The 15,904-nt window shown below is 44.3% G+C and overlaps 1 protein-coding gene across 1 annotated transcript in view; it reads right to left on the bottom strand.

The window, feature by feature from the left end:
• CLUH (clustered mitochondria homolog) overlaps positions 1-15,157 on the bottom strand; it is a 256,366-nt gene extending 241,209 nt beyond the window's left edge. Inside the window, exon 1 of the mRNA XM_082246213.1 lies at positions 14,948-15,157. Within this exon, the coding sequence (XP_082102339.1) occupies positions 14,948-15,029 (82 nt within the window). The 5' untranslated portion in view covers positions 15,030-15,157. The remainder of the gene's footprint in view (positions 1-14,947) is intronic.
• Between the last annotated feature and the right edge of the window lie 747 nt (positions 15,158-15,904).

The raw sequence follows: 15,904 nt of genomic DNA, 5'->3' as shown, positions 1-15,904 counted from the left end.
CTGGCCACGATAAAGGGCCAGGTGTCTGCACTGGCTGTTCTTTTTCAACGCCCTGTGGCGTCTCATTCCTTGCTTTGCACCTTCATTCAAGGTGTGCATCATTTGGCCCCTCCCCGGAGGGAGCCTTTACCTCCATGGGACTTGAACTTGGTTCTGTCCGCGTTACAGCGTTCTCCCTTTGAAAACATCCGGGAGATATCGTTGCCTCTGCTGTCGAAGAAGGTTGCTCGCAGGGTGTCGGAGTTGGCAATGCCATAGACTTACATTATGTCCGCAAATCATCCGCAAAAAAATAGGATGATTTGCGGACACACGGAGCGCCCGTGTGAAAGAGCCCCGCTGAGCCGGCAGATGACAGCTCCGTCTCCGCTTGCAGAGCGGAGAGGGAGGTGTCTCAGCCCCTGCTGCCCTCTTTGGGGGATCGAATGAGAGCGGACCGCTTGTCCGCTCTCATCAGATCCGATCCGATTACTGAACGGATGGAAAAATAGGGTTTCCATCCGTCCAGATTTCACGCACAGGATCGGATGCGGATGGCAGCGGGTGTCAGCGGAGGTGTCTCCGCTGACAGCCGCTGCCCCATAGAGCTGCATGGAGGATCCGATCAGATCCGCCTAAAAAAACTGACAGGCGGATCTGATCGGATCGCCCGTGTGAAGGAGCCCTTAAGAAGAATCTACTTTTTTACAGATAGAAACATTGTAATGGATTCAGAAAAAGAAATAAAAGTAACAACTGTGGCTGAAAGATACACAATTTAGGCCCTGTTAACACTTGAACACATTTTTCAGCTTGTAAAACAAGCAAAATCCCATTCATTTCAATGACCCCTGTTCACACCTGAGAGTTTTGGCACCTAAAGCAAAACATCAGAAGCTCAAAAAAGTACAAGAGCTTTTTTGGCAGATTACAAGCATTTTTGTTCGATGTCAATGCATTCCTCCAAACACCTGAAAAAAACCAGTGCAGCCTAAAAAAAAAAAAAAAAAAAAAATTATACGCTCAGGTATGAATGGAGCCTTAGAAAGCTTTGGCCATACTTTTAGGCTCCATTCACACCTGAGCATTTTTTTTTTTTTTTTTAGGCTGCACTGCTTTTTTGCAGGCGTTTGGTGGAAGGCATTGACATCTAACAAAATTGCTTGTAATCTGCCAAAAAAGAAGCTCATGTACTTTGAGCCTCAGAGTTTTGCTTCAGGCAACAAAATGCTCATATGTGAACAGGGGCCATTGAAATTAATGATATTTTGCTTGTTGGGCATTTTGAGAATTCAGAGATGAGCGTTTTACAAGCTGAAAAATGCTCAGGTGTGAACAGGGACTGTATTCTCTTGCAGTTTTGTTCTCCTGTTACCCAGAATCATCTGATAGATTTCCAGGCTCTGGAAGGGTCCTGACAATATTGTTGGAATTTACCCAGCTGCCTGATTGACAGCTCTAAATACATAAGAGGGAGGGAGGGAGGGGGAGGGGGAGAAGAGAAATAGGATCACCATGTCGTAAGTGGTCCATATTAGGGATGCACCAATCCGATATTAGGATCGGATATGGGCGCCGATACTGCCACAATAGCTGGATCGGTAAAATGAACCGATCCACGGGCTAATCCGGTTTTGCTGAGTCCCGGCTCAGCCATCCCTTACTTTGTGTAGTAGTAGTATGGGATGGGAGCCGCTACTTCCTGTATAGGTCCGGTTCACAGGCGGAGTGATATCAGATGCACTCCACCTGTGAATGGAGGAGCCATATACAGGAAGCAGCGGCTTTGCTCTGTACTGCAGCCGCATGCTTTGTGTGTGCAGTTCCGGATCGGTACCGGTATCAACAGATACACAATGCCAGATATTGGTATCGGGACAAAAAAAAAAGTTGGATCGGTGCACCCCTAGTCCATATAGTGAACTTGGTGTGTAGAAATGATCCCTTTCAGGCCATTATGGGGACGCTCTTCACACCAGGAGGAAAGAAGGATTTAACCTCCACATACAGAAAGGCTGATGTCACTAGAGAAGCATCATATAGGGAACTTTTTAGCAGTGCACTAAATAAAAGTTGCATTAATTGTGGGAGGGGCTTAAAGCTTGAGCCTATTTGTGTACACAGCAACATATACCAAAGTCCTTGTTCCCACAAAATATCCACCTCCCTGCCCACCCATAACTCACCTCTATACCCCCATCCACAGCAGCGGTGGGGTTTTCATCTTCTGCATGTGCTGCCCCCTGCCTGCAGTGTACAGCAGACATGGAAGTAAGTCACACATGTGCAAGTCACAAGCAAGTCCCAAGTTACTGTGGCGAAAAGCAAGCAAGTCAAGTCCCTGCTAGAAGTCAAGCAAGTCAAGTCATTTATTTTGGTCACAAATCAAGTCAAAATACTGATCTACCCCAATTTTCACCTCTAAATCAGTTAAAAGTCAGTGGTCAGGAAAGGTTTTGTTTTATTTTCAACATTAACAAAACTGCTTAGTGCTTTTTTCTTGGCCTATTAACCACTTGTAAGAACAGAAAATTAGTGCTGCGCTATGGTGAATGAAAATATAACTAAAAAATGCTGCTGTGCAAAAATCAAAAAGATTTTGAACGTATTAGTGAGGGAACAGCGCAAAATTGGTTGTGAACAACAATATGGTGGCGAACCACTAAAGTGCCTTGGATGAATAAATAAGTGTATAGAGGTGTATAATAAATAGATATATAAAACAATATGGTGGCGAACCACTAAAGTGCCTTGGATAATTAAATATGTGTATAAAAGTGTGTAAATATTAGATATATAAAACCACAATACTAGACCACTTGCATTAATGACAATCACTTTCACCCTGTGCAGTGAATAAATAAAGTTCAAAAAAATATATACAAGTCCAATAAATACTATGATGCAATCAAAAAAAGTCCAATAAATTTCAAGACAAAGTGCTTCAGCAGGTAGCCAGTGAAAGGTAATCAACCAAGACCAAAAGGTGCTCAAGTGCTGGAAATTTGTGCCATATCATGCTGCCATGGTGTAGTGAAATAGGTGACTTTTCCTTTCCCCCAGGATATTACACTTACCAGACGGAATGGACCCCTAGACAATACTGTGTAAGGGTCACAAAAGCTAAAGCCCCGTACACACGTACCGATCGTCGGCCGAATGATCGGCCGTCTTTCGTCCAGGGCTGTCGTGTCTGTTGAAAACTGCAAAAGACTGCACACAAATTTTGTCGGCCAACAACAGCCGACTGCAGAAGTGATGTCATGTGATGGTTAACTTTCCTGTGTGTTTTTTCTTTTCCGAGCATGCCCAGTCTTGCAAATCTGCTGATAGTCGGCCAAATTCTGTACTGACTGGCGAACAATCGGCCGTTCTGGTGTTGGCCAACAAAAGTTTTAATGCCTACATGACTGATTCTTTTCGGCCAAAAGTGCGCTGTCGGCTGTCGGAAGCATCATACTAACAAGCCTACAATCGGCCGATCGGTCGGCGGCCAAATATTTACGGCCGACAATCGGTACGTGTGTACGGGGCTTTAGTCTGGCAGAGAATCCGGGCAATATTTCTTTGGCTAATCTGGGACCGCTGTGGGGAACTCCTAGGAACTCAGCCAAATGGGACCATATGTGGAAGAAGAAAAGCTCGCAATAGCGTGATATTGCTACCATAAACGTTTTATTGTGAACAAAAGGTTAGAACACTCAAATTTCCATGGATAAAAACAAGCTGTGTATAGTCATACAGGTAAAGTTGTTCAGGACAATCGCGGTGTGCTGCGGGATCTCGTGGTCCCGGCGTGCATTCCACCATTACCGGAACTGACGTCACAGCGAGAGTGGGACCGGAAATTGCATTGACGTGTTTCGCCCTCCTTCTGGGCGTTACCACTTGCCTACAGTATATTTTTTTATTTTTACACAGTTTAAAAAAAAAATGTTTTGATCATTTTTATTCCTATTACAAGGAATGTAAACATCCCTTGTAATAGAAATAGGCATGACAGATCCTCTTTATTGTGAGATCTGGGGTCAAAAAGACCTCACACCTCACAACTACACTAAAAAAGAAAAAAAAAAAAATTGTTGAAGGAAAAAAAAAAGCGGCCCTTTAAACCGATTGCTAGGCAATGACTTTTGAAGTAGCTCCGGTGTTCCGTGAAAAAACCATACCCGTGAGAAATCCATACCCTCGTCACTTCCGGAGGGTATGGATTTCTCACGGTACTTTAACTTGCGGCGGTTACATTATAACAGCTCCTCTGCATCATGCCTCATGTCCGCTCCTTCCCCTGTCACTTCCCTGATCTCGGTTAATAAATATAAAAGCGGATCACGGAGCACAGATCGCCGTCACTTACATTTCATACACCCGCCGCCGCTTTTATATTTATTAGGGGAGATCAGGGAAGTGACAGGGAGAGGAGAGGAGATGATTGATGTTGCAGCAGAACTGTTTTAATGTTACCGCCGCAAGTATTAGTGCCGTTAACATATCATACCCTCCGAGCATGCGCATTTGTGAACTTCTTTCTTCTTCAATTACGTCTCCGGGGCTCTGAGCATGCGCTCTGCTGCGCTGCTCTTCTGTTTCAGACCGGAAGTGACGAGGGGTATGGTTTCTTCACGGGGTATGGTTTTTTAACGTTACACCGGTCCTCCAAGACCATAGAGTCGAGTGAGGGCCACCTTGCCCTCACTCGACTTTCTGTCTCTGAGGATCCGGGACCGGATAGTTTTCCCCGCTGCCGGCGGGTCCGGTAAGCTGGGAAAACGTCTGGGACGCGGCAGGAGGGGGGGCACCTCTTTCCCTGCACCATAAGGGTAATTCCGCGGCGAATCCGCCACTTGGACCACCCTTATCTGAAAGCCGACCGCCCGCCGTTTTAAAAAAATACCAGGGTTATGGGGTGGTTGCATGTATATAGCAAAAATTGCACCCCAAAATACATTGTATAAAGGAAAGTGTACAGGAATAGTCCGAGTCCATTTCCGATCCGCTACTATCAGCGATTTCAAATTCCGAATCGGGGATCAGAATTGGGATTCGGATACTGATGAGAGCTCCTGGTGCTCTCAACAGTCATGGAGAGGACCTGAAGGGCCTCCTCGCTGCTGTACATCCTTTTTGACATGCTGGCTGTGATGGGCTGTGCGACGGGTGACGGTTGACCACCGATGGGGTGACAGGTGACGATCACTGATGGGGTGACAGGTGACGGGCGATGGTCACCGATGGGTGACAGGTGACGAGCGATGGTGCACGGCGGTACTGATGGCAGTCTATGGTGACAGGTGCACTTTAGGCTATGTTCACATGTGAGCGTATCGATCATGGGCAGAATCACTGCGATTCTGCCCGCGATCCAGAAATCATTGCAAATCGCGGGACGCCTGTGCGTTGCCCGTGATTTGCAATAGCACCCCAAACGCTGTGCGATGTTGCCGCGATTTCTGCCTGCCGAATCGCGGTAACATCGCGCAAACAACGCATGACGCCCCAAAGAAGCTCTTGTATCTTTTTTGGGCGTCATGCGTTGTTTGCACAATGTTACCACGATTCGGCAGGCGGAAATCGCGGCAACATCGCACAGCGTTTGGGGTACTATTACAAATCACAGGCAACGCACAGGCGTCCTGCGATTTGCAATCATTTCCGGATCGTGGGCAGAATCGCGGTGATTCTGCCCTCGATCGCTACGCTCACATGTGAACGTAGCCTTATGGGTTGCAATTTCTGGGCACTGATGAGGTGACCATTGGGTGACAGGTGCAATTGGGGGGGGGGGGGGCTGAGGACTGTGTGGGGACATTTATTTTTGTGCTTTTACATTCTGACAGGTGTACAGAACAGTAACTCACTGTTTCTGGCTTTGCTCTCCTCACACTGGAAACTGTGTGAGGGGAGAAGAGCTAGTAACAGTGAGTTACTGCTCTGTGTTTACATTTTGTGATCGGCTGTAAATGGATTCACAGCCGATCACATAGTAAACAGCCACTGTCAGTGACTGTTTACTACTGCTGGTGACTAGCTGTGTTCCTAGAGAACACAGAGCCACCGACATGACCGCGCTGCGCGCTCCCGATCGCGCATGTGCGGTCTTCTTCCGGGCTCCTCTATTGTGATCGGCTGTGTCATTGGAACACAGCCGAACACGTGGGAAACAGCCATGCCCATTGGCTGTTTCCCCCGTGCCGGTGACGGGCTGTGTCCCGGGGACACGCCGACACCGGCAGTGCAGGGCGGCGGGCACACGATCGCGCGCCTGCCCTGCTTAAATGGGCGGACGTCATATGACGTCCGCCCAAACAATGGTCGCACTGCTCCGCCGTCATTTGACGGCGGGGGGCGGCAAGTGGTTAAGAAAATTCCTTAGGATGTCTACTTTCCAAAAAGGGGTAATTTAGGGGGGTTTTGTACTGCCCTGCAATTTTAGCACTTCAAGAAATGAGATAGGCAGTCAAAGTAAAAGCTGCATAAAATCCAGTATATACACCATAGTTTGTAGACGCTATAACTTTTGCTTAAACCAATATAAGCTTATTGATTTTTTTTTTTTTTTTTTTTAATCAAAGACATGTAGCTACTAAATGTATGACAAAGAAATTGAGTTTATTGGATATTATAAGAAAAAGTAGAAACATTTCATTTTTTTCTCAAAATGTTTGGTATTTTTTCGTTTATATTGCAAAAAATAAAAACCGCAGAGGTGATCAAATACCACCAAAAGAAAGCTCTATTTGTGGGGGGGGGGGGGGGGGGGAGGATGTAAATATTGTTTGGGTACAGCATTGAATGACTGCGCAATTGTCAGTAAAATTCACACAGTGTCAAATTGCAAAAAAATGGCCTGTCACTAAGGGGGTAAATCCTTCTGGTCCAGAAGTGATTAAAGTAATTCAGTGCTGAATAGCAGAAAATGTCCTGGTCATAAAGGGGTAAAACCTTCCAGGGGTCAAATGGTTAAAAAAAAACTGCAACGGTAAAGTAGTGGTTTTAACTTCTTGCACTTCCCGATCAAGCAGTCAGGGAGAAAATCCTTTTGGTAAGCACATTTACACATAACACGACGAGTTCACACATCTTAGTGAGGGTTAAACAGTAACTTCTCCGCCCTCCTTGTTATTTCCCTAACACCCGCCGACCATAACATGGCAAACTGACACTTCCGGGGTTATGGGGCGCGTTCACCCGAACCAAAATACACAGGGGTGTTCTGCGTTCACTGGCGCCCTCCCAAGAGCGGCATACAACCTCTCTGTACAATTAAATCGCCTGAACTAACACTATTTATTACATCCGGGTTTGATCCGAAAAAAAAAACCACATACAATTATGAGCCGATAGTGTCACTTATGCGCCCCTACAAGCGTGACAAAGTGGTACGGTCAAATGAAGGTGACCTTGATTACGAAGCCGTTAGGCTACACACGTCACCACGTGACCGGCTGTAGCCTGGGCTTATTCCACTTCAGCAGAAAGCACCCGTAAGACCTCCTGGAAGTTGTAGTTCCATTTACAGTTGTAATAGATCAGAACATACACAGCTGCCTTCCATGTCACACCACACATTGCTAACACTTCAACATTCCAATGCAACAGATGAGGCCATGTGACCAGTCAAACTAAGTGGAAATGGAACCCTTCCCATCTGCTAATACTGGAAAGGAGGGGGGGGGTGTAACGTTAAAAAAACCATACCCCGTGGAGAAACCATACCCTCGTCACTTCCGGTCTGAAACAGCTGAGCAGCGCAGTAGTGCGCATGCTCAGAGCCCCGGATACGTGATTGAAGAAGAAAGAATTTGAGAAGTGCGCATGCTCGGTGGGCATGAAATTATCACGGCACTGTCTCTAATGTTATACTTGCGGCGGGTACATTAAAACACTTCGGGTGCAACATAAATCATGTCCTCTCCTATCGCTGTAACTTCTCTCATCTCCGGTAATAAATATAAAAGCGGCGGCGGGTGTATGAGACGTAAATGTGACGGCGATCGCGGCTCCGTGATCCGCTTTTATATTTATTACCGGAGATGAGGGATGTTACAGCGATAGGAGAGGACATGATTTATGTTGCACCCGAAGTGTTTTAATGTACCCGCCGCAAGTTTAACTACCGTGAGAAATCCATACCCTCCGTAGCAGAACCGGAAGTGACGAGGGTATGGTTTTCTCACAGGTATGGTTTTTTCACGGAACAGGGGGTCTCTTCGAATAGGATTTTATAGGGGTATGGCGGCAGGTTGCTTCTAGTCCCAAATATGAAATCACAATGGACCCCTTAATTATTTCACCTTTACCAGGAAGATGCCTATGCAGATAAGGAGCGTCTGTAGAAAAAATAAAATAGACTGTTCAGCTCAGACCAAAGTTGAATAATGTCCCTGTTATAAGTGTAGGCCATTTACACACCTCATTATGCCTGACTGGGAAACTCCCCGGACACTGCTGAGAGGCCTAGCTGTTGCTTTGTACCATCACAGGAGTGAGGTCTATAATTCTGAGCTCAGCTAATGCATCAGAGGTGAGAAAGCACATATGAGAGGGTTTGAATCAGAAAGAGCTTGTGCAGGTGAGCAGCAATAGCTGGGCCTCGTAAAGTCCTAGGAGTTTTCCAGTAAATACAGTGAGGGTATTATTCGACTTTACTAAAACTGTGCAGCTCCGACTAAAGTTGAACTATGCCTTTAGGAGAGAAAGCACTCACCAGGATCTGTGGCGTCACTTCCTTTGCTAGCTGGACCGCCAAGAGAATGTTCTACCAATGACAAGCAAGATTCGGCAGGATCTCAGCCAGCAACGGGCCTACCCTGTAGAAGCAGGTTGGCTTTCAATTTAGAAATCATGTTGCTACCAAGTTCCTGTCAGAGACAGGATCGCTGCTCTGACAAGGGCCCAAGGCTGACAATACAATCTGAGTGTACAATCTCCTTTTTATCTTCCATTGGGCCTGCTGTATTTGATACTATTTCAATAGATTGTTTAGGTGTGTCCTCCAATTACATAGGTTCAGTAAAGGAGATTGTACAATCAGATTGTATAGTGTATGACCAGCTTAATGCACAGCCCTCACACGTGCTTTAGTACTCTGCGTCTGCCAACTGAACTAAACAGTATTTTTGGTGCAGCGTCCAGTAAGTGCATCTTCTATAAGAAGGAATATAGTACCACATGTGGGGAAAAAAAAAAATGGAGAAAACCCCAATCCAAATAAAGAACACAAAGTATAAATGGCTTAGGGTCCTTTCACACGAACAATCCGATCAGATCCGCCTGTCAGTTTTTTTAGGCGGATCTGATCGGATCCTCCATGCATCCCTATGGGGCAGCGGATGTCAGCGGAGACATATCCGCTGACACCCGCTGCCATCCGCATCCGATCATGTCCATGAAATCCGGAAGGATGGAAACCCTATTTTTCATCCATCCAGGGGATCGGATGGGATTGGATAAGAGCGGACATGCGGTGCGCTCTCATCCGATTCCCCCATAGAGAGCAGCGGGGCTCTGACACCTCCCTCTTCGTACACAGAGAGGGAGCTGTCATCCGCCTGCTCAGTGGGGATCAGTGTATCGATCCCCCGCTGAGCAGCATGGAGTCCGCCGACGGAGGCGAACCGTGTGAAAAGAGCTTTAGGAGCAGAACAGTGCTAAAGTTACTAATGGTGACAGCCAATTAGGGGTGGGTGTAATCAGCGAGGATTTTTTGCTTTTCTGACCACAATTTCTCCCATTAAACTTCAGCCAATGGTAAGCACTGGCACCCTGAGACAATGGTAAGCACGTGGCGCTGTGCATTCAGAAAATTATTCTATTAACAGACTAGCTGGGAGATTGGGTACTTAGAGCCATTTTTTGTTCCGATTCCCAACAGACAAATTAGAATACAAAACGCACAGCTGATGTTGCCAAATTCCCAGACACATACAATAAGAGCATGGTTTAACCCATGAGCATCAGCCCAAACCTGAAATGTCAGTTTTGGGTAGACAGACTTTAATTATACTTTACAGAAAACAACAGACATGCATACTAACCCACCTGACACTGCTATCCTAGACACCAAATTACAACCCAGAAAAGTCTACATTGCAAACAATACAGCTTTCATTTATTTGGATCATGCTTACCTAACACAAGTCAATCTCACTAAGCAAACTAGTTCATTCTTGTATAATTAATATATAAAATACACAATATTGGGAATGCTAAAGCAAGTTCCAAACTATGATGATCACTTCTGCCACATTATCCCAAAAAACAAAGTACACACAACTGATCAGACATTCATCAGTTACTGCACACTAGCACAACCAAGATAAACAGATTGTGAAGCTGTCTGAGTCTTGTGAAATGGTTTAGTAAATATCAACCTCTAGGCCTCTAACAAACACGAACATTTTTCACTGGCTTACAGATCAAGGACAGACAGATCACAGCAGGCAGACATGCTCTAGCACTGGAGGTCCAGCTAAGGGCCCTGTCTTGGTGAATTCATAGGCCAGAGGAAGTAGTAAAGAGATTGAAACACAAGGGCATTATACCGTAATTGTCTAGCAAGGATTCTCCCAAGGGCATTAAGACAAGATTTTCCAAGCAGTGTAGAAAAAAAAAAAAAAAAACTGGGGGATCAACCGATATCGTTTTTTCAAGGGCCGATACAGATTTTCCTGCCACCCTTCAGGACGATATTTTGCACATTTAAAGTTTGGATTTTTACACCGTCCTTTTAGTTTTTTTTTTTTTTTTTTTTTTAACACCTACTGCTATCACAAGGAATGTAAACATCCCTTGTGACAGCAATGGGCAGTGACAGGTACTCTTTATGGAGGGATCTAGGGTCTGTAAGAAGCGGAGAATGTCTTAAAACAGAATGCCTAAATTAGGCATCAACCGATTATCGGCAAGGCCGATATATCAAGGGCCAGTATTGACTTTTGTCGATATATCTGTATCGGCCCCGAAACTGGCCGATATTGACGATTTTCCAAATATTGCTCATGCAAGGGTAAAATGATAGGTCAGTGCTGGTACAGCAGCCAGGTGTAGAGTGCAGTAAGCCATCACAACTGATCAGGACAATGATTGTCTACAGTCCATGCTGCATTTTGTTCTCATTATTAGTAATGAATGACAATGTTCTGGAAATGACTGGCTGCCAGCACTTCCTATGGAGGGTACAGGCACACACTGCCAGCCACTGTCACAAAGCTGCACCCCCATGCCCGCCCCTTCCTCTACACCGCATTCATCTGTGCCCTCCGCCCCCCCCCCCCTACACAGTTCTCTGTCTGTCAGTAAAGTTTGATTGATCACCCAGCCATGCCGGGAGATGTAGTCTCGCAAAGGAGCCTGGGAAATGTAGTCTCAGTGTACAGCGGACTCCTACAGACTGGCAGCGTGTTAGTGTCAGAGAGAAGGCACAGAGTGAGTACAGGGGGGACCTGGGGACATGGGGGGAGGGGGGGGGGAGAAGAGAGCGGACCGGCACAGAAGGGTAATGACCATAGGAGGTGTCGGGGGTTCCTGGGCTGGCATTGTCTATAGGAGGTTCCTTAGATGGTAATGGGCGTGACCATGCACGTGACCTCAAAGATCATATGTGGAATTGCTTATATCTTTAATTTGTACATATGTGAGTGGCATATTCAATAACATTTGTAAACTGAATAATGCTATGTGATGTCATTTTACCCTTATATGAGCATCACCACCTAATGGTTTGGAGTCTCCACTGTCTAGCTGTTTGTTGTTGTCTAGCTTTTTTCTAGCAGTTTAATTTGCACTGACTGCAGTGTTAAAAATGTTAATAAACCTTAACATGTTCAGTAACAGATTTGTGTCGAAAATTGTATTTTGCAAAATTTTAAATGTACAAAATATCGGCCGATACCAATATGCATTGGCCAAAATATCGGTAACGAAAAAAACGATATCAGTCGATCACTAGCTTAAATGTTTATTCCTAAATTCCCAAGAATGTATTTATATCTCATCCAAATCAGAGATACTTTATTTGGCATACAGAGCACAGGGTTCTAGTGATAGAACTGGAACTATGAGCCAGTGCAGTACACGTCTTCTAAAATCACAGCAATGCATATACAGTTATAGCCACAAAGAAATCACTATCCTCATCATAGTTCCACAATGAGATTCATCCACCAAATACTCTGCAGAAGTATCTTTTCCTATATACTTTGCTGCTTCACACACACACTACCAATAGTGACACACACACACACACACACACACACCGGTAATACTGGCACATTGCCAGCCTGCTGCTATAACTCAGGGTTTCTGTATTGTTCCATGCAGTCAGTCTCATGTATATATGTAACAGTGCGAAGCTTAAAAATACCGTTTTTTCTATACTGTTACATAGGGTATGTCCTCCTGTCACACATTTTATGCAGTAACTCTCAACCTCCATCTACTGAAACATGGAGTATGTCCTACGGTCTCATGCTTTCACACTGCGTGCTTTCTTTTATATAGTGGCAGTACTATCTGTTCATAAATACTGCAGCGTTTTACAGTTTTAACATGAAGTATGTCCTGCTTACACATGCAGTACTCTACAATGTACTTCCATACACTGTTACATGGAGTACGTCCTACGTCCCAATGACTTCTTTTATGCACTACTGTACTATGTACTTCTGTACACTGTAACATGGAGTATGTCCCATGTCATACACTTCTATATTACTGGAGTACTTCTGTAACATGAAGTATGTCCCATGTCATACACTTCTATATTACTGGAGTACTTCTGTAACATGGAGTATGTCCCATGCCATACACTTCTATATTACTGGAGTACTTCTGTAACATGGAGTATGTCCCACGTCATACACTTCTTTATTACTGGAGTACTTCTGTAACATGGAGTATGTCCCACGCCATACACTTCTATATTACTGGAGTACTTCTGTAACATGGAGTATGTCCCACGTCATACACTTCTATATTACTGGAGTACTTCTGTAACATGGAGTATGTCCCACGTCATACACTTCTATATTACTGGAGTACTTCTGTAACATGGAGTATGTCCCACGTCATACACTTCTATATTACTGGAGTACTTCTGTAACATGGAGTATGTCCTATGCCATACACTTCTATATTACTGGAGTACTTCTGTAAAATGGAGTATGTCCCACGTCATACACTTCTATATTACTGGAGTACTTCTGTAACATGGAGTATGCCCCATGTCATACACTTCTATATTACTGGAGTACTTCTGTAACATGGAGTATGTCCTATGCCATACACTTCTATATTACTGGAGTACTTCTGTAACATGGAGTATGTCCTATGTCATACACTTCTATATTACTGGAGTACTTCTGTAACATGGAGTATGTCCTATGTCATACACTTCTATATTACTGGAGTACTTCTGTAACATGGAGTATGTCCCATGTCATACACTTCTAAATTACTGGAGTACTTCTGTAACATGGAGTATGTCCTATGTCATACACTTCTATATTACTGGAGTACTTCTGTAACATGGAGTATGTCCTATGTCATACACTTCTATATTACTGGAGTACTTCTGTAACATGGAGTATGTCCCATGTCATACACTTCTATATTACTGGAGTACTTCTGTAACATGGAGTATGTCCCATGTCATACACTTCTAAATTACTGGAGTACTTCTGTAACATGGAGTATGTCCTATGTCATACACTTCTATATTACTGGAGTACTTCTGTAACATGGAGTATGTCCTAGGTCATACACTTCTATATTACTGGAGTACTTCTGTAACATGGAGTATGTCCTATGTCATACACTTCTATATTACTGGAGTACTTCTGTAACATGGAGTATGTCCCATGTCATACACTTCTATATTACTGGAGTACTTCTGTAACATGGAGTATGTCCCATGTCATACACTTCTATATTACTGGAGTACTTCTGTAACATGGAGTATGTCCCATGTCATACACTTCTAAATTACTGGAGTACTTCTGTAACATGGAGTATGTCCTATGTCATACACTTCTATATTACTGGAGTACTTCTGTAACATGGAGTATGTCCTATGTCATACACTTCTATATTACTGGAGTACTTCTGTAACATGGAGTATGTCCTATGTCATACACTTCTATATTACTGGAGTACTTCTGTAACATGGAGTATGTCCCATGTCATACACTTCTATATTACTGGAGTACTTCTGTAACATGGAGTAGGTCATACACTTCTATATTACTGGAGTACTTCTGTAACATGGAGTATGTCCCATGTCATACACTTCTATATTACTGGAGTACTTCTGTAACATGGAGTATGTCCCATGCCATACACTTCTATATTACTGGAGTACTTCTGTAACATGGAGTATGTCCCATGTCATGCACTTCTATATTACTGGAGTACTTCTGTAACATGGAGTATGTCCCATGTCATACACTTCTCTATTACTGGAGTACTTCTGTAACATGGAGTATGTCCCACGTCATACACTTCTATATTACTGGAGTACTTCTGTAACATGGAGTATGTCCCATGTCATACACTTCTATATTACTGGAGTACTTCTGTAACATGGAGTATGTCCCATGTCATACACTTCTATATTACTGGAGTACTTCTGTAACATGGAGTATGTCCCATGTCATACACTTCTATATTACTGGAGTACTTCTGTAACATGGAGTATGTCCTATGTCATACACTTCTATATTACTGGAGTACTTCTGTAACATGGAGTATGTCCTATGTCATACACACACCTCTATGCAGTACTGTGCAATGTGCTACAATATTACACAGAGGATTTCCTCCAGCATAGCTGGGATACAATGGAGCATTATGTGTGTACACAATACCCAGAGCTCTCCTGCCTCCTCCAGTTAGCCATCTGAAAGTCTCCCTCCTCCTGCAGCAGTCCCGGTAAAGTGGTGTCCCCCGTGTAGAGTGTGGAGGTCATTACCACAGCAGGGTCCAGTGCTCTTGTCTGGGCTGTGAGCGGTGGCTGGGCTCTGTACGCCGGGCTCCTCTGTCTTGCTGACCATGTCCTCTGTGTTGGATGGCGCTGGAAGGACAGAACCGGTAGCTCACACACATACACACACGTGGTGTAGCTGTAACCTCTGCCACCCGACCTTCCTCAGCTCACTGCACCGACGGTGGCCGCCACCAGACAAACTTCCTCCCCCGCCGCCTGCTGACTCACTGAACGCCTTAAAGGGACAGAGCCTGCGTCCTGTGTGTTTACATTGTACAGGCAGGCAGCAGTGTGACTGGGGCTTTCTAGCTTCCTGCAATATCAGAGCTTTTATATTTTAATGTTTTTATTGAAATTAAGAAGAGTGCCACAGGAGAAATTGTCACATAAAAGGCAACATAAGCTTCTTAGGTTTCCATAACAATAAGAACAAGAATGCATTAGTGATGCTTAGAAGAACATGATAACATGAATAAAATGATCAGATATAACATGAATAAAATGATCAGATACCAAAACCTTAAAGTAGAACTAAAGGCAAAACTTGTTTTTTTTTTTATTTCAGATAAGAGAAAGGGAGGCCCCTGTTAGATTTTTTTTCAACGTCTGTGTCCCATTGTGGAGATCTCCCTTCACTTCCTGTCCCATAGCCAAACAGGAAGTGAGAGGAAATCCCTGCAAACTAAGGGGGTTCCTTGGGGACCCCCAGGTCACCAGAACCAGTGTCCCCATTGGAAGATTTCCTCACTATTTCTTTTCTGGGGACAACCCAAAAATTGGGCTTTTCTTTTCCTTTTATTTTCAATGATAATGAGAAACAGGAGAAATAGAGAGGGTGAATCTCCATAACAGGAGCACAGACACCAATAAAAAACATCTCTTTCCAAAGCTAAATAAAAAGGTTTTGCCTTTAGTTATACTTTAACTCCCCATTACGCATGT

The sequence above is a fragment of the Pelophylax lessonae genome, assembly GCF_965119305.1.
Source record: "Pelophylax lessonae genome assembly, chromosome: 2".
Lineage (NCBI taxonomy): Eukaryota > Metazoa > Chordata > Amphibia > Anura > Ranidae > Pelophylax > Pelophylax lessonae.
This window is presented reverse-complemented; position numbering and strand designations above follow the sequence as displayed.